At 59.3% G+C, this 23,892-nt stretch overlaps 2 protein-coding genes across 28 annotated transcripts in view; both read left to right on the top strand.

Annotated features, from left to right (window-relative positions):
* Positions 1-2,938, top strand: part of MAST3 (microtubule associated serine/threonine kinase 3) — a 54,661-nt gene extending 51,723 nt beyond the window's left edge. For all 26 annotated transcript variants that reach the window (XM_074384392.1, XM_074384388.1, XM_074384390.1 and 23 more), the window contains one exon: positions 486-2,938. In XM_074384392.1, coding sequence (XP_074240493.1) covers positions 486-1,021 — 536 coding nt within the window. In that variant the 3' untranslated portion in view covers positions 1,022-2,938. The remainder of the gene's footprint in view (positions 1-485) is intronic.
* Positions 2,939-4,361: 1,423 nt separating this feature from the next.
* Positions 4,362-21,177, top strand: PIK3R2 (phosphoinositide-3-kinase regulatory subunit 2). 2 transcript variants are annotated; one of them, XM_039466571.2, is made up of 16 exons: positions 4,362-4,568; positions 6,994-7,742; positions 12,327-12,419; positions 12,777-12,827; positions 12,918-13,049; positions 13,144-13,357; positions 13,844-13,929; positions 14,083-14,191; positions 14,289-14,387; positions 14,840-15,020; positions 15,117-15,242; positions 16,131-16,273; positions 17,799-17,975; positions 19,116-19,187; positions 19,363-19,533; positions 19,730-21,177. In XM_039466571.2, exons 2-16 carry the CDS (start codon positions 7,421-7,423, stop codon positions 19,935-19,937), a joined length of 2,184 nt encoding a protein of 727 aa, XP_039322505.1. In that variant the 5' UTR covers positions 4,362-4,568; positions 6,994-7,420; the 3' UTR covers positions 19,938-21,177. The 2 variants fall into 2 exon arrangements, with proteins under 2 accessions (XP_039322505.1, XP_039322504.1); XM_039466570.2 differs by having other exon boundaries at positions 4,363-4,568; positions 12,324-12,419.
* The last annotated feature ends 2,715 nt before the right edge of the window (positions 21,178-23,892 follow it).

Raw genomic sequence — 23,892 nt, 5'->3', positions numbered from 1 at the left:
GGGGTGCCCGCAGAGGAAACATCATGAACGAATGGGGCTAGACAGGAGGGGTGGGGAGACTGAGAGGAGGCCGAGCACGGAGGCTCAGGCCTGTAATCCCAACACTTTGGGAGGCCAAGGCGGGAGGATCACTTGAGCCCAGGAGTTTGAGACCAGCCTGGGCAACACAGAAAGACCCTATCTGTACAAAATATTTAAAAAATGAGGCGGGTGTGGTGGTGCACCCCTGTGGTCCCTGCTACTCAGGAGGCTGAGATGGGAGGATCACTTGAACCCAAGAGGTTGAGGCTATGATTGAGCCAGTGCACTACAGCCTGGGCCACAGAGCAAGACCCCGCCTCACAAACAAACCAACAAAAAGCCAGGCATGCTGAGTGGCCACAGGGAAGGATACGGGCTTTAGCAGTTGTCGTGAGTCTCACAGCTCCACCTCCGGGCTGGGGACGTCGAGGCCAGCAACCCTGACCCACCCTTATCACCCACAGACACCACCGCGTCCCCACCCAGCGTCTCCCCGAGCTCCAGCAGCCCTGCCTCCCCGGCTGCCACCGGCCACACCCGCCCCAGCTCCCTGCACGGCCTGGCTGCCAAGCTGGGGCCGCCCCGCCCCAAGACCGGCCGCCGCAAGTCCACCAGCAGCATCCCGCCCTCCCCGCTGGCCTGCCCGCCCGTCTCCGCGCCCCCGCCGCGCTCGCCCTCGCCCCTGCCGGGGCACCCGCCCGCCGCACCCGCCCGATCCCCGCGGCTGCGCCGGGGCCAGTCGGCTGACAAGCTGGGCACAGGCGAGCGGCTGGACGGGGAGGGACGGCGCGGCCGCGGGCCGGAGGCCGAGCTCGTGGTCATGCGGCGGCTGCACCTGTCCGAGCGCCGAGACTCCTTCAAGAAGCAGGAGGCCGTGCAGGAGGTCAGCTTCGATGAGCCGCAGGAGGAGGCCACGGCGCTGCCCGCTGCGGTGCCACAGATCGCCGTGGAGGGCGAGGAGGCCGTGCCGGTAGCTCTCGGGCCCACTGCGAGAGACTGACCCCCCTGCCTGGTCTCTCCCTGGCCTCAAAGTCACGCATTGTTTGTGCAATGTTTCGTTTTTTTGGTTTTTTTTCCCCCCGTAAAGTCATGCCTGGATGGAGCCTAAGCCACCAGTCTACACCCGGAAGGCGAGAAGTCATCTCAGTCCTTGCTGGAAGGTGGAGACATCGCTTCCCTTGTGTTCTGGTGTCAATCAGGGGGCCGGACGGGGCAGGAATGGGGGACAAGGGTGGCTTTGTAAATAGCAGCAAATCCCTGCAACTAATTTATTACTTCTTTTTTTTTTGAGACTGAGTCTCACTCTGTCGCCCAGGCTGGAGTGCAGTGGTGCGATCTCGGCTCACCGCAACCTCCGCCTCCCAGGTTCAAGAGATTCTCCTGCCTCAGCCTCCTGAGTAGCTGAGATTACAGGCACGTGCCACCACGCCCGGCTAATTTTTTTGTATTTTTAGTAGAGGTGGGGGTTTCACCGTGTTGGCCAGGCTGCTCTCGAACTCCTGACCTCGTGATTTGCCTGCCTCGGCCTCCCAAAGTGCTCGGATTACAGGTGTGAGCCACCGCGCCTGGCCTAATTTATTACTTTCTATAAGCGATAGCATACTGAGCCACCGCTTGAAAGCGGCTGCCGGGTCTTGCCCCAGGCACCTGGGACCCTGTTTGCAGGCCCCTGCCCACTGGGCTGAGAAGGAAGCACTTTGGACAAGTTATCTGTGTTTGTGTTTTCTAGTTTTTCTGTAGTTTTTACGTGTTTTGTGTTACCTAGTCTCATTCCCCTCCCAAGACCCACCCATTTGAGGGGATGGAACCGAGCTCACCTGGACGGGCCCAGTTTGGATACAACCTGGAGTCTGTAAACGATTCCCCTCACCCACAAAACAGTGTAATCCCAACGATGGACTGGACTCTGAAAGCCACTTCCCACCATCCCTGCTAGAGAGTCTGCCTCCGATCCTACTAGCTTCAGCCTGCAGAAGGGATGTGGGAGCTGGGGCTTTGATGGATGAATAGGTGTTCACCGGATCTGGGCAGAGGGGTCATCGGCTCTCCAGGTGCGCACTGATGCCAGAAGGTGCAGGCCTCACCGGGCACTGCCAAGGCAGCCTACAGAAATGTTCGGCGTCCTGGGGCACCCTCTATTCTGCCAGTCCCTCGGGACTACGTTTGGCTACTTCCCGAAACACTCGGCGTCCCCTCCCCTTGGGCTCCGCCTCGGCCTCGCCTTGTCCCGTCTATCCTGGACAAGATGCCGTGGGTTCGAGGCCCCGCACAGCGAGCCCTTGACCGTGATGTGTCAGAAGCACCCGCTAGGGGTTCCCTCCCTGTGTCAGAGCCTCTCTGGGATGAAGCTCAAGCCAGAAAACCCAGTCGAGGCTCAAGTTTGAATTTCAGCTTCACTGTGTGGCTCTGGGAAAATGGCTTTCCCACTCTGTGCCTCAGTTTCCTTGTGTTTACAAGACTAATCCCATTGACTGTTTATTACGCACCTACTGTGTGCCAAGCGCTTTTACTCGTGGCTTCTCCCTCAGCCAGCCTTGAGAAGGCTTTGTCTCAGACAAAGCAGCTGAGACCCCAGCGAGGGGCAGAGACCTGTCCCTCGATCACCCGGCAGGAGTCGTGGCAGAATAGAGCATAGCAGCCAGACCCCGTTGGGGGCACTGTCATCAAGGGAGCTTGAATGGAGGGTCCGGTGTCAGATGCAGCCGACTCCAGCCCCGGATCATCCCCCATGATGCGGTGTGACCCACTGGGCACTCTGGTGAGGGAGCTTTCCAGACACCCAACACCCCACTCTGCGTCCCTTTCTGAGTCCCCTGCGCAGCACTCCCTAGTGTTGGAGGGTAGACCATGGCTGTGCATGATTCGCCCCCTCCTCCCATCCTGGAGCTGGTAGTGAATAAAAGCCCGTATTCACAAAGATGAGCTCCAGCGTCTGGATTTATGAGGGACTGAGAAAGGAGGAAGGGAAAAGTCGGGAGGGGAGCGGAGTGAAATAGACCTGTGGGTCAGAGTCATTGCAAGAGGGTTTTGAGGGCTGCATAGGAGTTCGCCCTTGAGATTCTTCCTGATGCCATCGTTAGTACCGGCCTCCTGCTACCCTCTCCCTGTGAGTACTCCATCATAGTTCTGCCCTTAAAAGCTTCCTCCAGACATCTGGGACCCTGAGCTATGGACTTTTTTGGTTTGTTTTCTGAGACAAGGTCTCGCTCTGTAACCCAGGCTGCAGGGCAGTGGCTCGATGAGGACCATCTGCACCCTCGATCCTGGGCGCCCTGAGCGATGCTAATAAAATAAATAAGCAGCCGGGTGCGGTGGCTCACGCCTGTAATCCTAGCACTTTGGGAGGCCAGGGCGGGCACATCACCTGAGGTCGGGAGTTCGAGACCAACCTGATCAACGTGGAGCAACCCCGTCCTACTAAAAAACACAAAATTAGCCGGGTGTGGTGGCGCATGCCTGTAGTCCCAGCGACTCGGGAGGCTGAGGCAGGAGAATCGTTTGGACCCAGGAGGCGGAGCTGCGGTGAGCCGAGATCGCGCCATAGCACTCCGGCCTGCGCAACGAGAGCGAAAGTCCGTCTCGAAGTAAATAAATAAATAAATAAAAATAAAATAAATACGCGCGGTCGTGTCTTTCTGTGCCATAAAATTCCCTCTAGTCGAAGCCAGCCCAGCCCTAGAGCAATCCGTTACTTCCGGGGCGCTCAGCCGGCTTGCAAATCCTCTTGGCTACGTCCCCGTCTCCGAGTGCGTTCGGTTATTTCCGGGAACAGTCGGCATCTGGGCTCAAGTCGTCTGAAGTTCTAGTGCCCATAAGGGTCGAGATCGTTGGCTGTTTCCGGACGCTCTGGGTTGCCACGGAAACTCCTTCAATCCTGGCTCTGCTCCGACCTCCGCTTTCTGCCGCAGACCCTTTCCCCACTCTACTGCCACCCTGTTGGCTGAGCTTGAGAACTCCCCACTCGCCCCCCCGGAACCATCTAGGCTTCAGCAATCTCCATAAGCTGGAGGTCGCCTCTGGGTCTGAACTCCCGTGGCCTCCACTGGGCACCGAGCACATTCGGTTCTTTCCTGAAACGCTCCGCGGTCTCGGGGATCAGCCTCGGCTGTGTCAGCAGCCCGAGAGAGTGTTCGGCCATTTCCGGAAGCGCTCGGGCGTCCCAGCCCACCGGAGCCCAGCCTGGGCACGCTCGTCGACCCGATGACGCTCGGCTGCCTCCGGAAATGCTCGGCCTTCTCGGGGCGCCCTCTAGTCCGCCAGTCCCGCGGGATTACGTTCGGCTACTTCCGAAAACACTCGGGCGTCCCCTCCCCTTAGGCTCCGCCTCGGCCTTGTTTCGCCCGCCCGGCCCGAATACGCTCGGGCATTTACGCCGGGGGCGGGCCAGGCCGCTCGGAACCGTGGCGGCGGCGGCGGCGGCGGCGGCGGCGGCGGAGGCGGCGGAGGCGGGGATCCCGCGGCTGCGGCGACGGTGGCCGCGGTGGAGCCACGGGGCGGGCTCGGCTTGGTGTGACGGCGGCTGCGGCGGCGGTGGCGGCCGCGACCAGGTGAGTCCTGACTGGCCCTCTTGGCGGGAGGGGCTGGGAGTGTGCTTAAATGCGGGGCGCCCAGGGCCGGTGCGGGGCCCCGCTGGAAGCGTGAACGCAAGCGCCAGGCTGCGTCGGGCCCCGCAGGAACTGGGGGGCCGCAGGGAGGGGGTGTCTCGGGCTCGGCTCCGCAGCGGTGCAGCCTCCCCGGGACGATCGGGGCACAATGGAGGGACTCCGTGCGTTCAAGATCCCGGACCGGAGCCGCGGCCCCAAATGCAGGGAGGCCCTGCCTGGAGTGGGGCGTCGAATAGTATCGAGGGGCGCCCAGGCATTGTGCGGGGCAGAATGGGGTGCGGGAGAGCCGGGGGTCGATCCCACTTCCGGTCGCCTGGCCTGGCGGCCGGGTCCACGCAGATCCGAGTGCGCGTCCGTGTGAGCGCGGAGGCCCTGCGTTCGCCCCGGGAGCCCCCAGCCCTGCCTGCCCCGCCCCTCCCGCCTCCCGTATTCGGGGAGCGCTGCTCCCGGGGCGCGCACACCGGGGCGCGGAGGCGGGCTGGCAGGCAGTTGCAGGCGGTTTCCTGGGCATCCCCTCCCGGGGCCTCAGTTTCCCCACCCGTAGAACGAGGGTAACAGGGTCCTGGGAGTGGGTAAGTTGGGCACCCGAGTATGTGGAGCCCCTTCTCCCTGCTCGGACACCTCTTGGGGCTCCCCATGGCTGAAGGGTGCTCAGAGCCTCCACCTGACACCCGGGCCCCTTGGTGGCTGGCACCTATCCTTATAGCCACCCTGAATCCTTGACAGGCACCTTACCGGCTGCCAAGCCTTTGCATGCGCTGTACCCTCTCCCTAGGGCACCTTCCTATCCACTGTGATGACCCATTCTCTAGAAAAGCACGTCCGTCCGTCCGTCCCTCCACCCTAGCCCTTTCGTCACAGGAGGACTGAACCCGCGGGGCTAGGCTGGGAATGTGTGCCCATCTCTGCCTCCCCAGGCTAGGGCTCCTGGGGAATGATCGGTGCCCTGCAGCGGGCAGCCTCCCCTCCTTCTCAGCTGCAGTACCCCCACCTTCTCCTAGCTCCCTGTCCCTCCCTGGGGCTAAGGCTCCTTTTGAGCACCTCTCCATCTGCAATGTTTTTTTTTTTGGTTTTGTTTTGTTTTTTTGAGACAGAGTCTCCGCTTTGCCACCCAGGCTGGAGCGCAGTGGCACCATCTAGGCCCACTGCAACTTCCACCTCCCAGGTTCCAGCGATTCTCCTGCCTCAGCCTCCCAAGTAGCTGGGATGACAGGCGCCCACCACCACACCCGGCTAATTTTTGTATTTTTGGTAGAGTTGGGGTTTCACCCTGTTAGGCTGGTCTCGAACTCCTGACCTTAGGTGATCCGCCCATCTTGGCCTCCCAAAGTGCTGGGAGTACAGGCGTGAGCCTCCATGCCCAGCCTGTCCCATCTCCATTTTGCACCTACTCTGGGCCCCAGGCCGGAGCTCCCTGCCCCCGTTGGACACGAGGTCCAGCTTGCTTGGAGTTAACTGCTGGGTCTTTGCTGGTGCAGGGGCCTCGCCCTGGACTTCCTTCCCTGCCTCTTAGTTCCGCTGGCCTGACCCCTCCGTGGAGTTCCAAGGCATGTGGAGGGGCCCCCATTTCACCCTCCCTGCCCTGGGTGTCTGGCCACCTGGCTCCTTCCCCGTCACGTCCATCTGGGCCTTGGAGTCCGAGGATCAGAGTGTAAGTCCTGGCTTCCTCCTGGCCTACCGCAAGGCCCTAGATACCTCCCTGCTCTGAGCCTCAGTTTCCCCATCTGTAACAGGGGTGATGACAAGCTTGTTTACTTACTGGATGTGGTGGCTCACACCTGGAATCCCAACACTTTGGAAGGTCAAGGTGGGAGGGTCGCTTCAGCCCAGGAGGTTAGGACCAGCCTGGGCAACATAGCAAGACCCCACCTCAATTGAGGGGAGGTGGCTCATGCCTGTAATCCCAGCATTTTGGAAGGCCAAGGTGAGTGGATCACTTGAGGTTAGGAGTTTGAGACCAGCCTGGCCAACATGGAGAAACATCCTCTATTAAAAATACAGAATTAGCCGGCCTGTAATCCCAGCTACTCAGGAGGCTGAAGCAGGAAAATCACCTGAACCTGGGAGACAGAGGTTGCCATTAGCTGAGATAGAGCAAAACTCCATCTCAAAAAAACAAGAAAAAAACCGATTTACTGAGCATGTACTATACCTGGGGCCGGTTCTTGGGAGCTCTACTCCCAGCAGCTCCAAGGGAAGGCTGGCAGCATACCCATTTTACAGATGGAGAAGCTGAGGCCCTGAGAGGGACCGGCCCCACGGTCAACCAGTGTGACTCAGGGAATTCCACGTCAGGATTTGGGCCCGTGTCTGTGTTGGGGTGGGGGGAGTCAGCCTGGCTAGCGCTGCCCTATCCCTGTCTCCCTAGGTCGGCGTCCTCGGCCGGCCCAGCATGGTGGCAGGCTGCTCCCTTGGCTCCCTCGTCTGGCGCAGCCGGCAGAGCCGCCAGCCGTGGGTGCTGATGGCCCTCCGTGTGACGGCGTGAGCGGCCTGCCCCAGCCCCACCCGCCGATGGAGGACGTAGTGGCCCAGTGACCTGAGACCCCGCCACCAACCCCCTCCCACGAGTTGACGAATGGTGGACCCAGCGACCAGTGGCCCTTGTCAGGGTCATGGAATAATTTGAAGAAAGACATGAGCGGCCCCTGGGGTCGCCTGTGACTGCTGGAAATAGAGGTGCGAGCACCCCAAGCCAACCCAGCGGACCCTCCCAGGCCCCGCTCTGGCCAATGGGGCCAGTGGGACTCCAAGCAACCGCCTAAGCATCCAGACCCCACCCCCCCCCCCACGTGGCCATGGCGGGCCCTGAGGGCTTCCAGTACCGCGCTCTGTACCCGTTCCGCCGGGAGCGGCCAGAGGACCTGGAGCTGCTGCCGGGCGACGTGCTGGTGGTGAGCCGGGCGGCCTTGCAGGCACTGGGCGTGGCCGAGGGTGGCGAGCGCTGCCCACAGAGCGTGGGCTGGATGCCCGGCCTCAATGAACGCACACGGCAGCGAGGTGACTTCCCTGGCACCTACGTCGAGTTCCTGGGGCCTGTGGCCCTGGCCCGGCCCGGCCCTCGCCCACGGGGTCCCCGCCCAGTGCCCGCCAGGCCCCGGGATGGGGCCTCTGAGCCAGGTAAGCGGCAAACCAGGGCCCTGGTGGTCCCCTCAGATCCTTGGTCTCCTCTTCTGTCCAAGTGAGGCAGTGGGACCTCTCCCAGGAAGGAGGAAAAAGGACATTTGGTCATGTGACAAGTGTCTTTGCTACTGTCAAGTGCTAGGCTCAGCAGTGGACACAGGGCCTGGTCCTGCCCTCGTGAGCTTCTGGTTCAAGAAGGGATGAGTGTGTTTAGGAGGGGCCGCCCGCCGTGAGGAAGGGGGCTGCGTGCGAAGACCCGAGGGTGGAGGCTCCAGACAGTGGGCACAGCGAGGGCAGGGCTGTGCGTCGAGCTCTAGTGGCGGGAACAGCCAGCAGGCGGACCGGAGGGAGGAGGGCGAGGGCAGGGCCCGCTGCCCTGGAGCACCTGCTGGTGTTGATTTTGAGGCCAGGGGAAAGTGTTCAGTAGGATTCAGAGACTCAGCCTAGCCTCAGTCTACATTTTGCAGCTAGGGTCCCTTGAGGAACCCCTTTGGTGACCCTGATTTCCAAAATGAAGAAAGCCACAAAGCCCGAGGAGGTTGGGATGTGGGGTTGCTCAGCTGAGGCCACACAGCACAGGGGAGTGTGAGGACCCCCCACGTCCCTCCCCAGAGACCTTTGGCCGTCACCACTCGCCAGGGGTGTGCCGGGAGTGGAGAATTGCGCACACTGAGCCCACGCGGCGATTGCTGTGTGATAGGCAGGGGCTGTGGGCTCTGGCCGGGGAAACCGAGGCTCGGGTTGCAAGGAGGAAGCCGAGGGGGGCCGCATGCCTGGCCCGGTCTGCTCCGGCCCTCCCAGCGGCCCAGCAAGGCCGAATGTGCAGACTGGGAGGTCTGAGTGCAAGACGCTCAAATGCCTCACCTGGAACCAATCGGTCACCCGGGAAGCCCGAAGCCCCAGGAGGTGCCAGGCTTGCTTGGTGCCAGGGTGACACTGCCCAAAGGCAAGCCAGAGTCCCCCAGTACAGGGCAGAATAAGGGGTTGCTGAGGTGGTACGACGCTGGCCCGGGCCTCCGGCATCTGGTGTCTCCAGGACCCAGGCCTGCGTCCCGCCTTGGCCAAAGGAGCAGGAGGCGGCCCCGTCCGGGCTCCCAGCCAGAATCTGCCTCTCTCCCTGGTAACAGCCGCCTCCCTTCTCTGCCTGGCCTCCGTCCAGCCACCGTACACGGCCCCACCCTCTGAATCTTCAGGGTTCTGTGACTTCAGCCAGAACCCACCCCCTCAAGGCCTCAGTTTCCTCATCTGGAAACAAAAGGGTTGGCCCCCGGGGACGCTGGGACCCAAGCCCTTGGGAATGGCCCGAAGTCACCTGAGCCCCACGTGGCTGTGCACCCGCCAGGGAAGGCTGCAGCCCCTCTCAGCCACAAATGCTCACTTGTGAATGGGAGTGATGCGGTCCCGATGGGAACTCCCTCCCGGTTGTGCAGTCCGATCCCCGGCGACTGGGGCTGTGTCCCAACCCACCGGCCAGAGTGTCACGCACTTCCTGTCCCCGTGTCCTTTATCATTTTTTTCTTTGGCCTTTTCGCTGCAGCTGGGCCTTTCTCCAGCTTGAGGCGCCACCGGGCCCATCACTCAGGGAGGCCCCGCAGGCCTCGGCTTGCCCCTGCTGTGTGCCAGGGCGTCCCCGTCGAGGGCCAGAGCTGCGTCCAACAGTGGCAGACAGCGAGCGCTGAGGCCCGGATGCGGGCGCAAAAGGCCCGGTGGAGCCGGGAAGCCAGGGCTGGGAGGGGTCTGGGCTCGGAGGGGTTTTGGCTTTTCCAAAAGGAGAGAAAAGATTTTCTTTTTTTTTTTTTTTTTTTTTTTTTGAGACGGAGTTTCGCTCTTGTTACCCAGGCTGGAGTGCAATGGCGCGATCTCGGCTCACCGCAACCTCCGCCTCCTGGGTTCACGCAATTATCCTGCCTCAGCCTCCTGAGTAGCTGCGATTACAGGCACGCGCCACCATGCCCAGCTAATTTTTTGTATTTTTAGTAGAGACGGGGTTTCACCATGTTGACCAGGATGGTCTCGATCTCTCGACCTTGTGATCCACCCGCCTCGGCCTCCCAAAGTGCTGGGATTACAGGCTTGAGCCACCGTGCCCGGCCAAGATTTTCTTTTCTACATTTTAATTAGGGAGGAAAGAATTTTTTAGAGGCACAGTGATTGAGAAAATGGAGCATGGTCCTTGGAAGGAGGCTTTCTGACCCGGGCCAGGATAGTTTTCCTTTCTTTTCGGCCACTTTTGTGTTTGCATCAAGAAGGGAGAGGTGGACCGGGCGCGGTGGCTCACGCCGTTAACCCCAGCACTTTGGGAGGCCAAGGCGGGCGGATCACTTAAGGTCAGGAGTTCGAGACCGGCCTGGCCAACGTGGTGAAACCCCATCTCTACTAAAAATACAAAAAGTTAGCTGGGAGTGGTGGTGCGTGCCTGTAATCCCAGAAGGCAGGAGAATCGCTTGAACCCCAGAGGTGGAGGTTGCAGTGAGCCAAGATTGCGCCACTGCACTCCAGCCTGGGCGAGAAAGCGAGACTCCACCTCCAAAAAAAAAAAAAAAAAAAGAAAGAAAGAAAAAAAGAACTGAGGCCCAGAGACGACAGGTCCTGTGGTAAAGCCCAAACCTGCTGTTGGACTTTCAGTGGCTGCCATAAAAAAAAAAAAAAAAAAAAGTTACCACAAACCCAGTGTCTTCAAACAATGGAAACTTACTTACTTACTTAATGACGTATTTATTTATTTATTTATTTATTTATTTATTTATTTATTTTGAGACAGAGTCTCACTCTGTCGCCAGGTGCCAGGCTGGAGTGCAGTGGTGTGATCTCAGCTCACTGCAACCTCTACCTTCCGGATTCAAGCAAGTCTCCTGCCTCAGCCTCCCGAATAGCTGGGACTACAGGCACTCGCCACCATGCCCAGCTGGTTTTTGCACTTTTAGTAGAGATGGGGTTTCACTGTGTTGGCCAGGATGGTATCGATCTCTTGACCTCGTGATCCACCCACCTTGGCCTCCCAAAGTGCTGGGATTACAGGCTTGAGCCACAGCACCCGGCCTCGGAAATTTTTATATATATATTTTTTTTTTTAATTTTTTTTTGGAGCCAGGGTCTCTCTCTGTCACCCAGGCTGGAGTGCACTGATGCAATCACAGCTCACTGCAGCCTGGAACTCCTGGGCTCAAGTGCTTCAGCTTTTGGAGTCCCGCCACCTAGGCTCACAGGCAGCACCACTACACCTGGCTTTTTTTTTTTTTTTTTTTTTTAAAGAGAGAGGGTCTCATTATGTTGCCCAGGCTGGTCTTGAACTCGTAATCCCAAATGATCTTTCAGCCTTGGCCTCCCAAAGTGTTGGGATTACAGGCGTGAGCCACTGTGAGCGGCCACAGCAGAAACTTATCCTGTCATGTTTCTGCAGGCTGGAAGTCCAAAATCGGGGTGGTGCCCCCCGTGAAGTTTCCTTGTATCCAGCTGGTGTCTCTAGGCGTTCATTTCTCTCGTGCATGGGTTGATTATTCCAACTGTGCCTTGGCTTTCTCTTCTTTTTTTTTGAGACAGACACTCGCTCTGTCGCCCAGGCTGGAGTACAATGGCGCAATCTCAGCTCACTGCAACCTCCGCCTCCTGGGTTCAAGTGATTCTCCTGCCTCAGCCTCCTAAGCAGCTGGGATTACAGGCATCCGCCACCAGCCCAGCTAATTGTTCTATTTTTAGTAAAGATGGGGGTTTCACCATGTTGGCCAGGCTAGTCTCGAACTCCTGGTCTCAGGTGATCTGCCCACCTCGGCCTCCCAAAGTGCTGGGATTACAGGCATGAGCTGCTGTCCTGGCCGGCTTTCTCTTCTTAGAAGGGCGTCAGCCAGTGGGTTTAGGGCCCACCCTGACGCCAGGCTGGTCTGGCGTAGACATCTTTGCTTTCCATACACCTGCAGAGACCTTCTTCTTTGCAAATCACGTCACAGCCACAGGCACCAGGGCTGAGGACTTGAACATAGCATTTTGGGGACGTTATTTCGTGCACTCCACCTGGTCTGTGAAGCTGTGTGAACTCCTGGTATCTTTTTTTTTTTTTTTTTTTTTTTTTTTTTTTTGAGACGGAGTTTCGCTCTTGTTACCCAGGCTGGAGTGCAATGGCGCGATCTCGGCTCACCGCAACCTCCGCCTCCTGGGTTCGGGCAATTCTCCTGCCTCAGCCTCCTGAGTAGCTGGGATTACAGGCACGCGCCACCATGCCCAGCTAATTTTTTGTATTTTTAGTAGCGACGGGGTTTCACCATGTTGACCAGGATGGTCTCGATCTCTTGACGTCGTGATCCACCCGCCTCAGCCTCCCAAAGTGCTGGGATTACAGGCGTGAGCCTCTGTGCCCGGCCACTCCTGGCATCTTAACCCAGAAAATTGTCCCATCAGTTCCGCCCTCTCCCAGCCCTCCAGCCAAGGTCTTGTGGCCTCCTGAGGGAGTCCAAGGTGCCAGGCACTTGCCTGAGGTCCCTGCCTCACCCTGCCCTGGCCGAGGTTCTGCAGAGAGGGGCTGGACTCCTTCCAGTAACCCCAGCAACATGTAACACCGCCACCCCCTCCCCCTGCTTCCTCCAGCAGGCCTCACACTCCCTGACTTGCCTGAGCAGTTCTCCCCACCTGATGTGGCGCCCCCTCTTCTGGTGAAGCTTGTAGAGGCCATTGAACGGACGGGTGAGTTCCAGCCTGGCTGCAGCCCCCTGGATTCTGCTTGCTTACCTCTAGTGACAAGGCGACTCATCCCCTCGCAGGACCTCCAAGCTCACACCGCACAGAAACGGGCTGAGCCTGGATGCCCTGGGCCTCTCTGTTGGCTAGGGCAGAGTGACTCCCAGGGGAAGGAGGGAAGGTGGACACAACCAGGCCACTGCATGTGCTGTGCCCTCTGCGAGATCTCCCTCCCCACCCCTCCCATGCCCTTATCTCTGGGCGTCAAAGCGAGACCGCAGGGGGCTTTGAGCAGCCAGCTCAGGCCTCACAGGGGGTTGGGGCAGCATTTGAGAGCTGACTCTCCTGTCCCCTCACCCCCAGGGCTGGACAGCGAATCTTACTACCGGCCGGAGCTCCCCGCACTGCGTACAGGTGAGGGGCAGCCTCAATGGGCAGTGGGTTGAGGGGGAACCTGGGGGCCCCAGTACACATCAGAGGGACATGTCCTCCCTGCACCCGCAGACTGGTCCCTGAGCGACGTGGATCAGTGGGACGCAGCAGCCCTGGCCGATGGCATTAAGAGCTTCCTGCTGGCACTGCCCGCGCCGCTGGTGACCCCCGAGGCCTCGGCGGAGGCGCGCCGGGCCCTGTGGGGTGAGCCTGGCGGGGAGCCCGGGGGACGGAGGGGGCTGCAGCGGGCGGGAGGGCGCCGGGCCCGGCTCACCCTACCCTGGCCATCTGTCCGCAGAGGCCGGGGGACCCGTGGGGCCGGCGCTGGAGCCCCCGATGCTGCCGCTGCACCGCGCGCTCACGCTGCGCTTCCTGCTCCAGCACCTGGGCCGCGTGGCCCGCCGCGCCCCGGCTCTGGGTCCCGCAGTCCGGGCCCTGGGCGCCACCTTCGGGCCGCTGCTGCTGCGCCTGCCGCCGCCGTCCTCACCGCCGCCAGGAGGCGCGCCCGACGGGTGAGGGGCGGGGCGCCAGCGGGGTGGGACCAGGCAGAATTAGAGCGAGCAGGGGTGGGGTACGCGGGCGAGCCCGCGGAGTCTAGACCCTAGGAAGGGAGGGGACGGGGTCCGGCGCGAGAAGCTTCATTCTTGTCATGATGAAGGAGAGGGGACGTGGGCTCCTGGGTCGTGGGACAGGGGGCGAGGGGAGCTCGTCCTGAGGCACGTGGGTGGCGCCTGCCCCTTCCCTTCTGCTCATGGCAGCTCCGGTACTGCTCTCTTGCTCGCCTTTATGTGAGGATTTATGGAGCGCCTACTGCATACACCTGTGAGGGAGCTGGTCTCACACATCTGCCTGTACCATCTCCCGCCTCCCCGCACGTACCTGCACACGCCGTCTCGTACCTACCCCGCAGGCGTGCACGCCCTCGCGCAGTCCTGTGCACACGCGTGGGTGGACCGGCGCCACCCAGCGCTCCCGCACTCCCTTCCCTTCCCCCTCAGGAGTGAGCCCAGCCCTGACTTCTCGGCGCTGCTCGTGGAGAAGCTGCTTCAGGAACACTTGGAAGAGCAGGAGGTCGCGCCCCCAGGTGAGTCCTCTGTATTGCTGGTCGTTTCTTGCCGTCGGGGGGGCCGTGAACGTGGATCTCTGGGTACTGCTGGCATCAGCAGGCGGGCGGCAGTGGGAGGCAGCCGCAGGGTACAGCCGGTGCTCAGGACCCATTTGTTTTCCTGTCCCCCAGCGCTGCCACCTAAACCCCCCAAGGCAAAGCCGGTCCCCGCAGGCCTGGCCAATGGGGGGAGCCCACTGTCCCTGCAAGATGCTGAGTGGTACTGGGGGGACATCTCAAGGTAGGTTGCTGGCAGAGGGCCAGGGGCCAAGGAGTTGTCACAAGGCGGGTGGGGTCTCCAGGTGGCTCAGCAGCCCCAATGCGAGATGTCCCCACAGGGAGGAGGTGAATGAGAAACTCCGGGACACTCCTGATGGCACTTTCCTAGTCCGAGATGCGTCCAGCAAGATCCAGGGCGAGTACACGCTGACCCTCAGGTGGGGGCCTGTCCCTGCCTGGATGGCGGGGGTCGCAGATCACAGAGAGTGGAAGCTCAGAGGGGGCGGGACACGTGCGGTATGAAGGATAGGCGGCCAGGCGCGGTGGCTCATGTCTATAATCACGGCATTTTGGGAGGCCGAGGCGGGCAGATCACCTGAGGTCAGGAGTTCAAGACCAGCCTGGCCAACATGGTGAAACCCTGTCTTTACTAAAAAATACAAAAACAAGCTGGGCGTGGTGGTGGGCGCCGGTAGTCCCAGCTACTCGGGAGGCTGAGGCAGGAGAATCGCTTGAACCCAAGAGGCGGAGGTTGCAGTGAGCCGAGATCGTGCCATTGCACTCCAGCCTGGGCATCAAAGGGAGGCTCCATCTCAAAAACAAAGGGACAGGAGGATTGAGGGTGAGGGGCAGGGTCCCACTGGGTGCCAACAGCCCTCTCCTCCCCCAGGAAAGGCGGGAACAATAAGCTAATCAAGGTCTTCCACCGGGACGGGCACTATGGCTTCTCGGAGCCGCTCACCTTCTGCTCCGTTGTCGACCTCATCAGTCACTACCGCCACGAGTCCCTGGCCCAGTACAACGCCAAGCTGGACACGCGGCTCCTCTACCCTGTGTCCAAATACCAGCAGGTCCGTGCCAGCCTGGGAGCCAGGGAGGGTAGCACCAGGCCTCAGTTTCCCAGGTAGGCCCGACCAGCTCCCCTGATTCCCCCCATGTTTCTCCAGGACCAGATCGTCAAGGAGGACAGCGTGGAGGCGGTGGGCGCCCAGCTCAAGGTCTATCACCAGCAGTACCAGGACAAGAGCCGCGAGTATGACCAGCTTTATGAGGAGTACACACGGACCTCCCAGGTACTCCGGGCCTCGAACATGGGGGAAGCCGAGGCACAGAGGGGCAGCGGCAAGGCTGGGAGCAGGACGACCAGCCCCAAGGGCCTGAGGATAAACATCCGGTTCCAGGTCACAGAGCAGCCACTTAGCACCAAGGGCCGTTCTGAAAACATAAAAATAAGGCCAGACACAGTGGCTCACGTCTGTGCCCCGGGAGGCTGAGGCAGGAGGATCAGTTGAGCCCAGGAGTTCAAGATCATTCTGAGCAACATAGGGAGACCCCTCAAGAAAAGAATTTTAAAATCAATCAGGTGTGGCGGTACATGCTTCTAGTCCCAGCTACTCGGGAGGCTGAGTGGGGAGGATCGCTTGAACCTGGGAGTTTGAGGCTGCAGTGAGCTGTGATCACGCCACTGCACTCTAGCCTGGGTGACAGAGCAAGACCTTGTCTCTAAAAACAAATAAATAAAAACAGAAATAGGTGTATGAGGCCGGGCGCGGTGGCTCACGCCTGTCATGCCAGCACTTTGGGAGGCCAAGGCGGGCGGATCACAAGGTCAGAAGTTCGAGACCAGCCTGGCCAATATGGTGAAACCCCGTCTCAACTAAAAATACGAAACTTAGCCGGGCATGGTGGCATATGCCTGTAGTCCCAGCTACTCTGGAGGCTGAGGCAGGAGAATTGCCTGGACCTAGCAGGCGGAGGTGGCAGTGAGCCGAGATCGCGCCACTGCACTCCAGCCTGGGCAACAGAGTGAGACTCCGTCTCAGAAAAAAGAAAAAAAGAATGACGCTCTGATAGAGGGACCAGCCTGAGCAGCGTCCCTATCACAGTTGAGATGTGCCTTCACCCCTCACGGGGGCCTTTTGGGGAGTCCCAGGAGGTGCTGAGATGCACCCCCCCTCCAGGAGCTGCAGATGAAGCGGACGGCAATTGAGGCCTTCAATGAGACTATCAAGATCTTCGAAGAGCAGGGCCAGACTCAGGAGAAGTGCAGCAAGGAATACCTGGAGCGCTTCCGGCGCGAGGGCAACGAGAAGGAGATGCAGAGGTGAGTCTGGCACCGACGCCCCTCCCTGCCCAGGTGCCGCCCCGCCCTGCCTCCACCCCGCCCCGCCCCACCCCGCCGCCACCCTGCCCGCAGGACCAGCGGGAAGGGAAGGAAGTAGAAGGAGGCCAGCCACCTGGAGACGAAGAGTCGTCTGTTGAAATGGACTTTGGGCCCGACGTGGTGGCTCAGGCCTGTAATCCCAGCATTTTGGGAGGCCAAGGTGGGAGGATCGCCATGTTGGCCAGTTTCGAGACCAGCCCGGCCAACGTGGCGAAACCCCATCTCTACTAAAAATACAAAAATTAGCCGGCTTGGTGGCACTTGCCTGTAGTCCCAGCTAGTAGGGGGACTGAGGCAGGAGAATCCCTTGAACCCGGGAGGTGGAGGTTGCAGTGAGCTGAGATCGCAGCACTCCAGCCTGGGCAACCGAGCAAGACTTTGTCTCAACAAAAAAAAAAAAAAAAAAAAAAAAAAAGGAGGCCGGGCGCGGTGGCTCAAGCCTGTAATCCCAGCACTTTGGGAGGCCGAGGCGGGTGGATCACGAGGTCAAGAGATCAAAACCATCCTGGTCAACATGGTGAAACCCCGTCTCTACTAAAATACAAATAATTAACTGGGCATGGTGGTGCGTGCCTGTAATCCCAGCTACTCAGGAGGCTGAGGCAGGATAATTGCCTGAACCCAGGAGGCGGAGGTTGTGGTGAGCCGAGATCGCGCCATTGCACTCCAGCCTGGGTAACGAGCGAAACTCCATCTCAAAAAAAAAAAAAAAAAAAAAAGGAAAGAAATGGGCTTTGAAGGATGAATAGGAGTTTGCCAGAAAGAGAAGTCAGAGGAAACAGCAGGAGCACAGGCTCAGAGGCTGGATGCACAGAGTCTGGTGCAAAGTAGGTCCTGGAGAAAACCCTGGAAGCCGGGTGCAGCTCCGTGCTTCCCTGTGGCTCATTTTGGCTATCCCAACACTTTGGGAGGCTGAGGCTGGAGGATTGCTGGAGCCCAGGAGCTTGAGACTAGCCTGGGCAACATGGCGAAACCTCACCTCTACAAAAAATATTAAAATATTACCAGACACAGTGGTGCACACCTGTGGTCCTAGCTACTTCGGAGGCTGAGGTGGGAGGATCACCTGAGCCAGGAATTTGAGGCTGCGGTGCGCTGCCGTAAAACCCTGAGGTCAGCCACAGGCCTAGGCTTGCTCCTGTAATCCCAGCACTTTGAGAGGCCAAGGCGGGTGGAATCACCTGAGGTCGGGAGTTTGAGACCAGCCTGACCAACATGGAAAAACCCTGCCTCTGCTAAAAATACAAAATTAGCCTGGTGTGGTTGCACATGTCTGTAATCCCAGCTACTCAGGAGGCTGAGGCAGGAGAATTGCTTGAACCCAGGAGGTGGAGGTTGCGGTGAGCCGAGATCGCACCATTGCACTCCAGCCTGGGCAACAAGAGTGAAACTCTGCCTCAAAAAAAAAAAAACCCTGAAGTCTCTTTGCCACCTGCCCCTGCCCCCCCCCTCACCGCCCCGCCAGGATCCTGCTGAACTCAGAGCGGCTCAAGTCCCGCATTGCTGAGATCCACGAGAGCCGCACGAAGCTGGAGCAGCAGCTGCGGGCCCAGGCCTCGGACATCCGCGAAATCGACAAGCGCATGAACAGCCTCAAGCCGGACCTCATGCAGCTGCGCAAGATCCGAGACCAGTACCTCGTGTGAGTGGCAGCTCCGTGCCTCCCTGCGGCTCGCCGCCACTGCAGCGGCCTCGGTGTCTCTCTCTCCACCAAGTGGCCCTTCCTGGGCCCCGAGACCTCTCCTCTGTCCACAAGCCCTCTTGCTCTGAACCAGGCCCAAAACGCGGTTCCTCCCGGGCCCCTCCAAGGGTTTCCCGTAGGTCAGCCTCAGGTTAGTCAGACATGGGTGCAGTGGGAGTGTCACTCCCGTCCCATTCCATTTTGTGGAAAGTTGGGAGCCTTCCACAGAATTTCCTTCTGGGGCAGACGTGGTGGCTCACACCTGTAATCCCAGCACTTTGGGAGGCCAAGGCGGGCGAATGGATCACTTGAGACCATGAGTTAGAAACCAGCCTGGCCAAAACATGGTGAAACCTCGTCTCTACTGAAAAAAAAATATAATAATTACAAAACTAGCCAGGCATGATGGCAGGTGCCTGTCATCCCAGTTACTCGGGAGGCTGAGGCAGAAGAATCACTTGAACCCAGGAGGTGGAGGTTGCAGTGAGCCGAGATTGCACCACTGCACTCCAGCCCGGGAAACAGAGTGAGGCTCTGTCTCAAAAATAAAAAATAAATAAAAAAGCCTGCTATGCAACCTCCCGTTGCTTGGTGGCTGCAGCTGCCCTGTCCTGGGTTCAAATCCGTTCAAATCCTGCCTCCACCCACCAACTTCCTAAGAAGCTCAGCCAGAGCCTCTGCCTCCCTCCCGGCCTTCAGGAAGGGTGCTGTCACGTGCCAGGTGCCATGCTAGGCACCGTGCTCATGAGCTCATTTAGTCCTTCGTAAAGTTGGCCCTTTGCAGCCGGGGAGACTGAGGCACGGAACCGACCGCTGCCCGGTGCAAAGGCCAGCGGTGCTGGAGTGTCACTGGTGATGATGAGGTGCTTGGGCTGGCACCTTTTAGGGGGCTCCATAAGTGTTAATAGAGACAGAAAAAGGGCGGGTATAGGGCAGGGTTCCCCCTAGAGCTGGGGAGCCACCCTGGGTTCAGGCTGCCCTCTTGTGGCAACCGGGGATGTTGTGCCCAGAACCCGCTCTCCTCAGCCAGATCCTGCCTCCCGCTGGGCAGGCCCACTGTGAACTCAGCATGCACAGAACATCTTTCTTCTTCCTTCCCAGATGGCTCACCCAGAAAGGTGCCCGGCAGAAGAAAATCAATGAGTGGCTGGGGATCAAAAATGAGACTGAGGAGTGAGTGACCACCTGGAGGGAGGCAGGGAGGGCTTCCCAGAGGAGGGGGTCATTTGGGGTGGGTTTTGAAGGATGAGTAGGAGTTTGCCAGGGAGGAAGAGTTGTCCGGGCAGCTGGGGAGCCTCGGAGGCTGGCAAGTGAGTGACCAGGGCTCCCCCTGCCGCCCCCACCACAGCCAGTACGCACTGATGGAGGATGAGGATGATCTTCCCCACCACGAAGAGCGCACTTGGTACGTGGGCAAGATCAACCGCACGCAGGCGGAGGAGATGCTGAGCGGCAAGCGCGACGGCACGTTCCTCATCCGCGAGAGCAGCCAGCGGGGCTGCTACGCCTGCTCCGTGGTGTGAGTGGACCGCGGCGCTGGGGACCCCCGCGGCCCTCCCAGAGCTCTCACTGAATGCCTGCTGCGTGCCAGGCACGGAGGAAGGAGTCCCCGGTGGGGTCCCTGGGGCCAGGGGAGCAGGCGTCCCGGGAGCCAGGAAGGGTCCGGCGGGGAGGGAGGCCAGCCTCGTGACCCGCCCTCTCGTCCGCCCTCACAGGGTAGACGGCGACACCAAGCACTGCGTCATCTACCGCACGGCCACCGGCTTCGGCTTCGCGGAACCCTACAACCTGTACGGGTCGCTGAAGGAGCTGGTGCTGCACTACCAGCACGCCTCGCTCGTGCAGCACAACGACGCGCTCACGGTCACCCTGGCGCACCCGGTGCGCGCCCCGGGCCCCGGCCCGCCGCCTGCCGCCCGCTGAGCGCCGAGGACCCGCCCCCGGCAGAGCCGCCCCCTGGTCCCGTCTGCACCGGAGGCACAGAACGGACCAGCCACAGCCAGGGGTCCTCACTTCTCCGGCTCTCGTTTGGGGTCCTCTCACCCTCTCTCTCTCTCTTCTCTCTCCCTCCCGCCCCCATTCTCCAGATCGCCCCCCCCGTCTCCTTTTCTCTCTCTCTTTCTTGGCCTCTGTCTCTGTCTCCATGTTGGGGGGCCTGCCTCCCCCACCCCGTATCTCCTCATCCCCCCCCGGGCATTGCCCTCTCCATGGCTCTGGTCACCCTGACCCTCTGCCCTGCCCACCGCAGGTTCCCCGGGGTCCCGGAAGCCCTTTCTGGCTGTACCTGCCATGTTTACAGAGGGCCCCTGGGCTGCGCGGCCCCAGCCTGGGCACCCCGATTTTTAAGCCATAGACCTGGGGTCAGGGCAGGAAGGAACTTGACTCCGCTGCCTCCAAGAACCTCGGCCATGACATTCGGGGCCGGGCGGGACCCGCCCCACAGACTCCAACTTCCCCTCCAAACCCTGAAGTGAAACCCCGCCGCCGGGTCATCCCCACCACGGGGCCGCTGCGAGTTCCCCAACCCCCGAAAAATAATTTAAAATAAACCCTTAGGCCGGGCGCCGTGGCTCACGCCTGGAATCCCAGCACTTTGGGAGGCCAAGGCGGGCAGATCTCTTGAGGTCAGGAGTTGGAGACCAGCCTGGCCAACGGGGCGAAACCCCGTCTCTACTAAAATACAGACAGTAGCCGTGAGTAGTGGCGCGTGCCTGTAATCCCAGCTACTCCAAAGGCTGAGGCGCGCGCGGGAATCACTTGAACCCGGGAGATGGAGGCTGCAGTGAGCCGAGATGGCGCCACTGCACTCTAGCCCGGACGACAGAGTAACCCTCCTGCATCTCAAAAACTAAACTTGTGAGCCGGCCCCAACCCCCGCCCCCCCCTTAGCCCCCAGGAATCGTAGCTCCCCGTGCTGGGGCCGCTGCTGGGGCCGAGTTGCGCCACTGCCCGCGGCCCCTCTACGCAGATTCAGGGCTTCTCTTCCATCACGCTGGGTTTTGATTCTATTTTTCCTTGACTGCAAAACCCTCTTTTCTCTCTTTTGGGACGAGAGCCCTGGTTTTCTACGCCACCCTTGGCTGCCACACTGCCTGCCCGGCGAGCTGGGAGGCAGGTTTTGTACGGTACGTTGTTATTGATACGATATAAAACATCAAACGTCGTGGATGATTCTCGTGTCAGTGACTGGGCTTCACTGCCACCTCTGCGTGCGGGGGACCCTGGCATTTACGGGATTACTTAATGCCAAGCCACCTCTGAGGCCCGACAACTCCCTCCCTCCCCCAGTTTAGCTGCTCAAGCCCGGAGAGGTTGAGGCACTGCCCAAGGTGACAGGAGAGAGATTGGGACCCCAGACCCCATCCAGCCCCTCAAGTGCTTCCAAGCTGACTCCCCCGCCCCCAACTCCCAATATGAATCCTGTGGCAGCCACCAGCTACATCCCTGGGAAAGTCATACCCGAGGCCTCCCTGATGTACAGCTTCCTCATTCATTCCCAAGTGACGTCAGAAGTCACAACCTTCCCATGCCACGCGGATGGGTCTCCCAGGTCTTGAGATCCTCCAATTGTCAGCACCTTCATCTAGCATTTGAGGTTCTTGCCTGACCTCTCCTGCCCCCATGTTCAGCCTGCCAGGTCCCAGGGGATGCTGAGCAGAGGCCCCGTGAGGGGGTTTTTTCTTTCTTTTTAGAGTCATGGTCTCGCTCTGTCACCCAGGCTGGAGCGCAGTGGCGTGACCACAGCCGATGGCTCACAGCCTCAAACTGCTGGTTTCCAGGCTCAAGCCATCCTCCCATCTCAGCGTCCTGAGTCACTGGATTTCGGGTGCGAGTCACCACGTCCAGCTAATTGTTTTCAAATGTTTTCAGAAACAAGATCGTGCCGAGTGCGGTGGCTCACACCTGTCACTTCAGCACTTTGGGAAAAGCCAAGGCAGGCAGATCAGTTGAGGTCGGGAGTTTGAGACCAGCCTGGCCAACATGGCAAAACCTGGTTTCTACTAAAGAGACCATAAAAAAAAAAAAAAAAAAAAAAAACTAGCCAGGCATGGTAGCCCATGCCTGTAATCCCAGCTACGTGGGAGGCTGAGACAGAATTGCTTGAACCTGGGAGGTCGACACTGCAGTGAGCCAAGATTGTGCCACTGCACCCCAGCCTGGGTGACACAGTCAGACTCTGTCTCAAGAAAAAAACAAAGGTCGCCGGGCGCGGTGGCTCACGCCTATAATCCCAGCACTTTGGGAGGCTGAGGCGGGTGGATCACGAGGTCAAGAGATCGAGACCATCCTGGTCAACATGGTGAAACCCCGTCTCTACTAAAAATACAAAAATTAGCTGGGCATGGTGGTGAGTGCCTGTAATCCCAGCTGCTCGGGAGGCTGAGGCAGGAGAATTGTTTGAACCCAGGAGGCGGAGGTTGCGGTGAGCCGAGATCGTGCCATTGCACTCCAGCCTGGGTAACAAGAGCGAAACTCCGTCTCAAAAAAAAAAAAAAACAAAACAAAAAACAAAGGTCTTTTCTCTTTTCCAGATGGGTCTCAAACTCCTGGTCTCCAGCAATCCTCCCACCTCAGCCTCCCCAAATTGTGTGAGCCACCACGAGTAACCTCGTAGAGTCTTTCACCTGGACTCCTGTTTACCACCCTCCCCATCACACCCAGAATGCCACATCCTTGTCCCTTCAGCCCTCCCCACCCCTGGGGCCGCCCTGTCCTTGTCTGTTCCTGTCCAGCCACGTCTCAGGGCCCACGAAGGCTGAGCCTGGGGCAATCGAATGAACAAACCCCCCTTCTGACCCAGTCTCCTGCTGGGACCTTGGGATGCGAGCTGCTTCCCTTACCTCAGGGCCCCCCAGCCTTGCCAGGCACTGTCCCTGCCATGTGTCCTGTCTGGAGATGCCCCATAAATTACTCCAGCCCAGACAGTGCCTCTCACTGTGTAGGTGATCACAGGAGAAAGATCACCATCTTCATGGCCCCAGCTATGCTGAGCTGGGGGTGGAAAAGAATAGCCCATGTGGCCTTTAAAAACACTCAACCACTGGCTGTGTGTCCTTGGCAAAATAGCCTTCCCTCTCTGATCAGCCATTTCTTTGTTACCAACTGGAGTCCATAGCCCCTACCCCCAGCCCCAGCTGGATGCTTCTGAGGGTCAATGATAAAATAGGTTGTAGAGACGGGCGCGGTGGCTCAAGCCTGTAATCCCAGCACTTTGGGAAGCCGAGGTGGGTGGATCACGAGGTCAAGAGATCGAGACCATCCTGGTCAACATGGTAAAACCCCATCTCTACTAAAAATACAAAAAATTAGCTGGGCATGGTGGCACGTGCCTGTAATCCCAGCTACTCAGGAGGCTGAGGCAGGAGAATTGCCTGAACCCAGGAGGCGGAGGTTGCGGTGAGCCGAGATCGCGCCATTGCACTCCAGCCTGGGTAACAAGAGCGAAACTCCGTCTCAAAAAAAAAAAAAAAAAAAAAAAAAAAATTAGCTGAGCATTGTGACATGTGCTACTTGGGAGGCTGAGGCAGAATTGCTTGAATCTAGGAGGCAGAGGCTGCAGTGACCCAAGATCGTGCCCCTGCACTCCAGCCTGAGTGGCAGAGTGAGACTGTGTCTCAAAATAAATAAAATAAAATAAAATGGATTGTGGTCCCACTCTGTGCCTGGTGCCAAGCCAGAGAGCAATATATTGTGAGGTTACATTTATGATTTCTTCCCATAGGGCTGGTGCCCAGTATTTACTGGAAAAATTGTAGCAATTATATTTATTGTTATTTCTTCAATCCCACCTGGCATAGGGTAAGCATGAAAGTTCAGGCAGTGAGTCTTGGGGAGCCTTTGAGAAGGAAAAGGGCTTTGCCAAGGGTTTGGTCATCTG

Source organism: Saimiri boliviensis, chromosome 14, assembly GCF_048565385.1.
Source record: "Saimiri boliviensis isolate mSaiBol1 chromosome 14, mSaiBol1.pri, whole genome shotgun sequence".
Taxonomy (NCBI): Eukaryota; Metazoa; Chordata; class Mammalia; order Primates; family Cebidae; genus Saimiri; species Saimiri boliviensis.
Note: the sequence above shows the minus strand (reverse complement) of the source record. Positions and strands in the feature narration are given on the sequence as shown.